The 10,820-nt window shown below is 31.2% G+C and overlaps 3 protein-coding genes across 3 annotated transcripts; all 3 read right to left on the bottom strand.

The window, feature by feature from the left end:
• Positions 1-220: 220 nt before the first annotated feature.
• LOC136074306 (uncharacterized) lies at positions 221-2,993 on the bottom strand. The gene is made up of 6 exons (XM_065786612.1): positions 2,706-2,993; positions 2,227-2,604; positions 1,521-2,172; positions 1,388-1,468; positions 487-628; positions 221-407 (listed from the first exon to the last, which is right to left on the bottom strand). The coding sequence occupies exons 1-6, from the start codon at positions 2,991-2,993 to the stop codon at positions 221-223; spliced, it is 1,728 nt and encodes a 575-aa protein (XP_065642684.1).
• A 3,105-nt stretch (positions 2,994-6,098) lies between these two features.
• Positions 6,099-6,950, bottom strand: LOC136074305 (uncharacterized). The gene has a single exon (XM_065786611.1). The coding sequence runs from the start codon at positions 6,948-6,950 to the stop codon at positions 6,099-6,101; it is 852 nt and encodes a 283-aa protein (XP_065642683.1).
• Positions 6,951-8,118: 1,168 nt separating this feature from the next.
• On the bottom strand, positions 8,119-9,351 carry LOC136074304 (zinc finger MYM-type protein 1-like). The gene has a single exon (XM_065786610.1). The coding sequence runs from the start codon at positions 9,349-9,351 to the stop codon at positions 8,119-8,121; it is 1,233 nt and encodes a 410-aa protein (XP_065642682.1).
• Positions 9,352-10,820: the final 1,469 nt, after the last annotated feature.

Genomic DNA, 10,820 nt, shown 5'->3' with positions numbered 1-10,820 from the left:
TTTTTTACATGTTGACATTTTTTATAGTCAATATGAATGAGGTGATTGTTACAATCGTTAGTCATAATGATAAAAATAGCATTGACACAAAAATTAATCATGAAAACAACATTAACGCACACACAAACACAGAGATTTTCATATTACATTTCAATAAAAAATACACTTACAATGTAAACTTACTGATGTCATCATATAAACACTGAATCAATTGGTTTCTTCAGCTGTTCCTCTTAAACTGCAGAAAGCAACGGTCTTTGGCTTCAAAAGCTGCAATAACTGCTGGTGGCAAAAGAGGTAGTTGATATCGAACTGGCCATGGTGTCATAGTTCTAACGCATCCTTCTAAGATATTTCCAGCACCAGTGTAATTTGTTTCTGATGCACTACTGCCAAGCTCTGACACACTAGTAAACACAAAATTTTTCTGTTAGCACAAAGGTATTGTTAATTGTATTAGAAAGTGTAAACTGCATTAAAACTCACGTTAAATCAGCTTGATGTCCAGGTGGTGCTTTAAGATTCCTTATGATTTCTAATAGCATAACTTGCTTTCGCATTGTCCTACATAAAATTGAAACCATTGTCTCTGTTAAACACACCAATGTTTTTCCATCTATTTTTTCTTCTAAATTAAAAGTAAATTATAAGTAATTAATACAAATGCTAATTAGAGCTTTACAAATATTTAACTATAAATTAATTGCAAGCCCCTTGCTTTAGGGTTAAATATTTTTACTAGACAGTTATGGACAAATATATCACAATAGAAAGGGCCCAACTATTTCACATACTGATTTAATTGTTGAGATGATTTTTATTTAATTGTTACAAATTTAACGTTAGAATTCACTATTCCTATTGAAACTTGATAAAAGTAATGTAGGAATAACTTAAATATTAAATTTGCAAGGTCACATTGTAAATTAAAAATAATTAGGATTTTATGAATTTTGTTTGCACTATGTTTGTTATTTTGCTAACATTATTTTTATTTCCATTATTTATCTACTTTTTTAAGTAATATATTTTTATCTATTTGTTAGTTATTTTTTTATGATTTTTAGCTATTAATAGTAATTATTATTCACTACATCACAAATATTATTGTTTGATGCTTGTTTCAGCAACAAATTTGAAATAAATGTTATGTGCTTTTTTTTGTGCAAGTACAACAGACTATATTAAAAACAAAAAATCTTTCTTCAAAAGTTTTTTTAAAACACGTGTCTGAGAGTAATATAGGAATGGCCATCTTGTATTGTATATGTGTCTAGAAGTTGATAATCACAAACTTCTGTTTGCAAGCATATTGATAAAGTTCTATCTTCTATAACTCTGAACGCATGCAAGTGGTCATTATATTTGTCACAAATCAGCAACTTACCACGAAATACCCAGTGTTGACGAAATTGAATAATGTGATAAATTTTGAAAAATAAAGGAATTTCTTCTGCATTTAGTAAAGCTAAAATAACTGTATCATGCACATGAAATTGAATTTATAGTAATGGCATTACACCAAACTGTTTCCTTTTTATCAATGGTATCATTAAAAAAAAAAGACAATAATTTTTCCTGAAGATTTGTTGCTAAACTATCAAACGTAATTGAACATAGATTTGATGTTTCATACTTTTCATTGAAAAAATCAGAAGATGCCATCTCCCAACACTGTCTCAGCTGATGCCGCTTTGCAAGAGAATAACCTATATTTTTAAAACTTCTAATGGAAAAAGCTAACTTTTTGAAATACAAATGTTTAGCTTCAAAACGCATGCACCATAAATATCTTAGTGGTCCATTTTCATTAATTAGACGAGCATAATGGAGCATGAAATGAAACTTGGGTGTTAAATCATTGGGAAAAAGTTCAATAAAACTTTGCAGAAACTGTTCTATTAAAAATTGAAGATATGTCAAAACAGTTTTTGAAATTTTTGGAGCAAATACATAATCTGCAATATCTCGCAGCTGTAAATAAAGTAACCAATACACATTAGATATTGGTATGCGATTGCCAATCATAAATGGTAATAACCGAAACAAACAAAACTTCTGTGATGCAGAACCAACAAAGTTAATAGATGCACCAGAACGGATAACAAATGGTACTGGTTTGTTTTTCCTGTCATATCTGCCAATTTCAAAAATGTCAAGCTCTGCATTTACCTATTGTACTGTAATTATATTTTGTGCATTGAGTTTTAACAAAATTAAACTTACTAATTGTGGAACTGTTCCTTCTAACATATCATGCATGATGTCTGGTGGAAAAGACTGTAAAACATTAAAGTATGTCAAATCCAATAAAGGACATCGTTTTTCAACACCATACACACTAGAAGAAATGTGACCTGAACCAGAAATAGCAGATAAATGATAATAATGCATTTCTTTGGTATGAATTGTTGTATCACATTCAACCAAAATTTTATTTTTGTCAACATTTTGACGACAAAAACGACCAGAATTAAAAACACGTTGAAAACCAGCTAGTGCATGGGAGGAAAGATTATCAGCAGATGTAGTTGCAACCCCACCAAACAATCGAACTATCATATTATCAACTGTAACTAAAATACCCTCATTCTGCAACGTCAGCTTTATTTTACAAGAATACATAAATTTATATTCTGAAGTTGTGAAATATATTGTTCTTCAATGTTTCCCAAGCAGAAACAAAATGCACAGAGTTTATGTACTGAACGATGAGCTCCAATTGGATTACACACTTCAAATTCATCACAATATAAATGGATTCTTAATGCATTCTTGTCTTTAAAAATGACATGTTGTTTACAATTTAAACCATCTGAATATGAATATAATAATTCATTATTAATAGACTCATCTTTTTCAAGTTTTCTTTTTATTGATTTCCAGATAAGCTCATTTTCAACTAACTTTTTTAGTAATGGTAAAACTAGTACATACTGAAAAGTTTCACAGCTTGGTGTTTTTAAACCATATTCACATTGATTTTCATTCATGGAATGTAAGTTAATTTCCACTGGCAAAATAAGACCTAAGTTTGACTTACAAAATGAAACAATCTTTTTGCTAGAATTGACCACAGATAAAACTTTATCTAAAAGTAAACCACTATTTAAAAGTTGATTCAAACCACTATTATATACAAAGTTTTCCCCAAGTTGCTGCTTTATTAGATCACAAAAAATATTTCTAAATTAAGTCAACAAAGATTGAACTTCGTTTGCTAAATCAATTTGAACAACAGACGGAATTAAATGTTTTTCTGCTATTGAAATTACAAACATTGCATAATGTTTCTGCAAACAACTGAGTAGATTGTCTAGTGAGGATAAAGATATGGCACATAAATGAGAATCCATACTACTGGTTTCTAGACTACAGTTTTCAGTGATAGACTCATTAAAAAACTCTGTTGTGGTGTTATCACCAACACTGTCTGCTAAAATTTGGTTTTCAATTGTTTCACTCATAAAATTATCAGACTAATTTGTTAATACTTGAGGTGTGCTAAAAATGAAACTATGTTTTTTGTGCATATGGTGACGTAAACATTTTACAGATTTATATTTGGGAGGACAACCATCAATATTACACACTGGGAAAAAACCAGGGGTATGTTCATGCATGATATACAAATGTTTTAAATATTTTTGCACAGAATACTTCTGCACACCACATATACAACAAGTAAAACACAAATTATTATTACACGCAGCCATTTCCAAAAATATTATTTGCTAAATAAAAAAAAAAAAATTTTAATTTAACATCAGTATAATTATTACAAAACAGTCAAACATTTAAAAACTCAAAATGCTTACCTTACCAACAATTTTTTGTCTTAAATCACCAAGACCTTTCTGCTCTAAATGCAAACAAACTTCTTCAGTTGACCAATTTAAGTACTCTCTCATTCCAAACTTTAACTGAAAATTCAAAAATAATTGTAGTTTTAAATTTGATCTAACTTATACGACAATATGATGCAAATGATTATTATTATTCTAAATTGCGTTTTGAAATATAACATTTGGATTATTGTGTAGAATTCAAAATTCATATAGTATCCTGAATTAATTTTACTAATTGATAAAATAAAATTGTATGGTAGCTAATAACCATTGGCAGTATATCAATTTTTTTCAGAATTCATGTTTAGTCAAGTTTATAAGATTCCACTTTATAATCAACTAACACGCTGAGTAGAAAAACTATATAGAAAACGCGAAGAACCTTAAAGGTTCTTCAAACTGCCATTAAAAAAGTAGCCGGTTCTACAAAGAACCATTTAGGTACGTGAAGAATCCACGGGTTCTTTAAGTCGACCCTAAGAACTTTTAGGTTCTTTGAAGAACAGCCGTAGAACCTTCAAGAACCCTTTAGATTTGCAGTGTATGTTGTTCATTGTTTAAAATAAAAATTTAAATAATCGTTTGTTTGTTGTTGGTTGTTTTTATTATTCTAATTTTTATAGCCTGTTTTCATTTTTTAGAAGAAGTTAGAACTAAAATGACTGGTAAAATAGTTTTTTTAGTACAATGTTTCTTTTTTAGTAAACTGTTTAAGTTTTGTCGTTAGTCTTTTTAGAACATTTTAAGCAAGTATTGTTTTATTTTCTAGAGCGGTTAAGAGAAGCTGATTGCTTCTTTAGTAAGTTCAATTCATTTTCTTATTTATATATTTGGATTATTTTTTGTAGAAAGAATAATGAGAATAAAATGTTATTTATGTATTTAATATGAAAAGTTAAATAAAATAAGACTGTTGTTTGTGGTGATGTAAGTTTATATACATAAGTTTGCGTTTATTTCAATCTATTACATTTCTCTATATCTATATGTATTACTTTAAATTCTTAGGAAAAATAATGAGGAATAAAAAAATTTAAAAAAATTCTTCTGGAATTTGTAAAAAAGAATGTTGTGCTATGCTTCATTTTAAGGTATCTGTATATGTATTTATTAGAAATTTTTAATTTTGTTCTTAAATGGTTTTAATTTTTTCATTACAATGTTGTGAATTGTAGTCTGCATTAAAAATAATTGATGCTAATAGGGTAGGGTGGGGCAAGATGCCCCCTTAACAAACTTTAGCGTATATAACAAATACTTTTAAATTTTCTAGTAATTTTTCTTTTTAATATCAAAGTTTACTTATAAGAGAAGACATTGGTAAGATAAAATAACTACTTTAATTCTGGTGATAAACTTTAAAATTAAAATAACTAATAATTGTGCAAGGAGACATCTTGCCCCAGCCGTGGGGCAAGATGCTCCAAAGAGTGCATCTTGCCCCAAACCTTTAAAACAGTTGTTAAAAATAACTATCAGTTAAAATAAAAGCTATTAATAGTTCTTTAAAAAACTCTTTACATTTTATTAAAATAACTGAAATATAAACACTGCAATTATTCTATGCAATTGTCTTGAAGATAAATAACTTTTTTTTAATTTATATCACTAACATAAATGTTCAAATAACATATACATGATTATGATTCACTGTAGTAGCATAAGTCTGAATCATCTGGACCACATGAAAAGTGGTACCAAGATGTACATTTACTACATTATGTCTAATCATCAAATGGTGGCACATTGTATGGACATATGGTGCATAGAGTTGTATCAGTGATAAAACTTTCAGAGGCAGAAACCTTATCTTTCTTCCTTTTCATTTGTTTCTTTATGCCATTAGGTCCTTCTGCTTTCTGCTTTTTCACTTTTTTTGTTTTCAAATTTATTGATTTCATTTTTTTGCTTGATCACCTTATTAAGTGCAGCTTTTTCTTTACACAATATGACTGCTTGTTGCTTTTTTTTTACATTGTTTTCATGCTCTTCTAGTCGCTTCTTGAAAGGTGAAGAAGTAAGGTTTTCAGCTGACTCTGTCTTTCTCTTTCGTTGTCTTAAAACAGGAATTTTGGGATGCGGAGAAATCTTTTCCAAAATATTTAAGGGAGAAGTAAGGCCAAGATACTCATCAACAATTGGCAAAACTGCATCATCAACTGCCTTCAATTTTGCAGCAGTAGTTGTTGTGCTCATGACATTTGCCAACTGTATAGGTGCAACAAGAGGCAAATTAGGCAATTCACTAGACTAGATTTTCAAAGGCTCAGCTTCATTAGTGAGCAAAGCTGCTTCAAAGGCTTCATCATTAAAAATAAGGTCATTTGTTGGGTATAAACCAGAGCATCTAAAACCATTGATTGCTTTGTCAATGTTTGCAGTAAAGTTGTAGGCAGTTGCAAAAATACCTGCCATGTCAAAAAATGAAGTTCTACGCCCCTGATGTGATAACATCCAGTTGCTTGCTGCTGTATTGTAGCCAACTTTCAATGGTTTAAAAAATAAACGATCTAAAGGTTGCATCTTGTGTGTACAATGAGGTGGAAGAGTTATGAGATGGATCCCATTGTCATGACAAAAGTTAATGGCCTCAAGTGTTTTGTGACTGTGATGACCATCAAGTACAATTAATTGCTCATTAGATTTAGATGCATGAGTCACAGCAACAAAATGTGTTATCCATTCAATGAATAAAGATGAATCAGTCCATCCACTGGAGCTAACTTTAATAATTGATTCTGAAGGTGCACCAACAGCCAGCCTATCAGTCATTCGCTTACGGGGAAATATAAATAAGGGTGGAGCATAAGTGCCACATGCACTCATTGCACACACAACTGTCACAGTAGCGCCTCTTTCTCCACTAGTTATTTTTGAAATTTGTCGTTTGCCTTTCGTTGCAATTAATTTTCCTGGCTTATGGACATTTGTGATTCCAGTTTCATCCATATTCCAGAGCTGTTTGGCTGAAAACTTATATTCCTCAAATAATGACTTGTATACTGAAAAAAACTGATTTACTTTTGGTTTATTGAAGCCAATGGCTCTGCTGATACTGGTGGCTTGTGGAGCTCGAATAGAAAGTTGTGGATTGCGAGACATGAATCCTCGAAGCTAATCCACTCCTGCCATTTTTGACTCTTTATTAGAAGGATTTTCGATTCCCATTTGTTTAGCAAAATCATATGCTAGGCGACGCACATCTATTGTTGTCAAGTCAAATAATGCTGTTTCCATAATCTGAACTTGTGTAACAATCTTTAATCCAAATTCTTTACTAAAAACAGGAAATTTTCCACCCAGAGACATACCACCAGCTACTTTTACTTTTCCATCTCGATGACGTTGTAATGTTTTTTTATTAATACTAAATTCTGATGCAACATTCTTTAGACTGCAGCCCCAGGGCCGTCTTAAGGCCATCGGGGGCCCTAGGCTAGACTTAATTTGGAGGCCCCCTTTTTCCTTAGTAAAAAAATTAAATCAAATACTAAAATAGGAAACATTTATTAAAGCAATGATAAAATTTACATGTGACGTTTACGTGATTTTTTTCTTGAAAATTCTTTAATAATATCATCAAAATCAATGGTTAAAAGAACATCTGATTCAATTGACATTAACGACAAACAGTTCAATCTTTCTTGCAGCATGGTTCAGCGGAGTTCAATTTTTATAAGTTTTAGTTTTGAAAATGATCGCTCGCCAGTGCAATTTGAGACCATCATTGACAGAAAAATTCTAAGGGAAATTTCAATATTTGGAAAAGTTGATTCCAAGTGGTCTCTTTTTAATGTTGAGTAAAATTCTGTAAATGAATGTTCATCTTTTGAAATGTAATATTTAAATTGCTGGCACTCAAAAAAAAGTTCATTTTCATTTATGTCCTTCTTATAAATTTGTGCTAGGTTTGAACAATGGTCTTTTAGTTCAACATTAGCAATTGTTTGAATGTTTACTAGAAATCCGAAATTGTCATTGATCTTCTCATATGCTGATGTTCTTTTTTCTAAATTTGATGTTAGTGAATCAATAACAGGAAGGTATGTTTCAATTTTGAATTTATAACTTCCCTGAAATTCCAATTCTTCAGCCTCACCATCAAAGAAGGCCATACGTCGGCTTCTTTTTTTTGTTCTTTTTGAAGAATCTCTGTAGTCAGTGTTTGGAAGCAAGATTTTGGCTTTTTCCTGGTAATTCTCAAATTGACTCCTCAAATCTTTAATGAAATGCAACAATGACTTTAGAATCCGAACTGCAACATCCAGGTTTAAATTTTCTTTCTGTAAAATCTTCGATGTTTCATTAAAATGACAAAGAATATCATTCCAGAAAAACAAAAAGTGTTCATTTTCGTGATGAGATTTTGAGCATCATTTTGAGTTTCTTTTGACTGACTTATGTCCTTGATCAAAAATTCAAGTGCTTTTTTAATCTCATCATAACTGTCATGCAGACAAGTCACAGCATCTGCACGTGCTGACCATCGAGTTCCAGAAAGCTGTTTGACAATTTTTTTGCCTTTGCCAACAAAAGACAGAAGCACTTGCCAACGATGAGTTGATGCAGAAAAAAAGTTGTAGAGGCATTGAACAAAGTCAAAAAAAATAATTGCTTCTAAACAACATCCAGCTGCACTGTTGCCAGCCAGATTTAAAGAATGTCCAGCACAAGGAATAAACAATGCTGATTCACTTTTGTCTTTAATCCTCTTTTGTAGGCCTGAGTACTGTCCTGCCATATTTGATGCATTATCGTATGACTGCCCACGACAGTCAGATATTGAAATTTCATTTTCTTGTAAAAAATTCAAAACCACTGTTTCTAAATGTTCAGCTCCGTGCCCGTGAATGGGAACAAATTGCAAAAAACGCTCAACTGGTGCCAAGTCTTTAACATATCGAACTGTAAAAGTTAATTGATCTACATGTGACAAGTCTGGAGTTGAGTCAACGCTGATTGAGTAGTATTTTGCTTTTTTTAATTCAGAAATTATTTCGCTCAAAACTTTATTTCCCATTAGGCATATAAACTCCTCACAGATATTGGCGGAGAGGTATGAAGTATTACCTTTTCCAGAATTTCCATGTTTTTTCATGTGTTCATGTAGGAATGGGTCAAACTGGCTAAGTAACTCAAGAGTTCCTAAATAATTACCATTTTGGTCTGAACCAATGGTTTCATTGTTTCCACAAAATGGCAATCCTCTTGATGACAAGAACTTTACAACTGCAACAATTCTTTTCAGCACATTTTGCCAGTACAATTGTTCGTTATGTAACTGTTTTAATAATACAGAGTCAAGCTGGCCACTTTCTCTCTGCCGACTGGAGTAAGTAAGCATATTTTTGTGATGTTCAGAACCATTCTCGTGTCCAGATATACATTTTAAGGCATTTTTCCAGTCATCAAATCCAGTTGTGGAAAAATTAGAGTGTTTGCTGGAGAATAAGGTACAAGCAAAGCAAAAACAGAACCTGTTGAAGGTGAGTATAATAGCCATTCACGATTGACAAATTCGCCGTTGTGTAGTTCACGTCTAAAGCAAGATTTTGATAAGTACCTTTTTTGTCCGCAACTCAACCTTTCCGAATTTTTGAAGCTCCCATCATTGTTCTGGCACATGGACGGGCCATTAGAAATCCAAAATGATTGAGCTTCTTGGGATAACTGATGCCACAATGCTGGTCAGTTTATTGAGTAGTTTTTGTTGTTGCGTTTGGGTAAGTTTTAATTTGATTTGATTCTGGCTCCTGTGCTGGTTCTGGCTCCTGTACTGGTTGAGGCACCTGTGCTGGTTCTGACTCTTGCTCTGGTTCTGGCTCCTGCTCTGGTTCTGGCTCCTGTTCTGGTTCCAGTTCCTGTTGAATTTCTAGAGTTTCATTTGGCAACAAAGCACTATCAATGCTTACGAAATTTGAAGTTGGACAAAGAAATACATCTTCGGACACAACAGGCTTTGACTTTTGTACCAAAAGAAACAATGTCAAAGGAAGATATTTTGAAATGTCTTCTTTTGCTTTAGCGGCTTTTTTCCTTTTTCCAGCACCACTTTGATAAGTCCGATTAGACACGTTTTTTTAATTATTTTTGCATGCATGCAAAAATAATTAAAAAAAATCTTATCAAGAAAAAAATTATTCCCGAGGGGCCCCCAAACTATGATTTCTTCAGAAAATTTAGAAATATAATTTTTTATTTATATAAATTTGAAAAAAAATCCAGACACATTTTGGGGGCCCCTAAAAATCGATGGGCCCTAGGCTGCAGCCTACCTAGCCTATGCGTTAAGACGGCACTGTGCAGCCCATCTTTATTATATCTAATGCTGACTTTATTTTATCATTTGTTGCACCTCTCTGTGTTTTTCGCACATAATTTCTCACCATTATTTGTAATATTTAAATATGTATCTAAAGAAATATTAAAACCTTAAAATTTTAATTATATAAACATACAAACACATACACAGTATCATATAATTATTCAAAACATTATTATTTTATACATTACATAACATCTATGAATTAACTCTCTTTGAGTTAAATAAGAACTTACTAAAGTTACATGTACATACAAAATTACTCAAGATTATTAACAATAACACGATGTTGCAATTATTACTATGATGTTGCATGCTAAACACAACTCCTTTTAGTACAAATTGTATTATGCACATGTAATAATATATGAAGTTGTATTAATACAACTTCGTTCAGCTGAATGCGATGCATATTTGTAAAATTTTTACAAATATGTGTTGAATTGCAGCAATAGCATGTGATACAGCTTCATTTTACTTAGCATATACATTATAACATATACTTAATATATAAAATTATTTTAAAAAGCTATTTATAAATATGTATAATAGTTATCATAGAAATATAAATATAAATATAAACCAATAAATAAAATATAAACCAATAAATAAAATATAAATATAAACCAACATGTAAACATTGTCAATAA

This window comes from Hydra vulgaris, chromosome 01, assembly GCF_038396675.1.
Source record: "Hydra vulgaris chromosome 01, alternate assembly HydraT2T_AEP".
Taxonomy (NCBI): Eukaryota; Metazoa; Cnidaria; class Hydrozoa; order Anthoathecata; family Hydridae; genus Hydra; species Hydra vulgaris.
The sequence above is the reverse complement of the archived record's forward strand: the minus strand, read 5'-3'. Positions and strand labels throughout refer to the sequence as shown.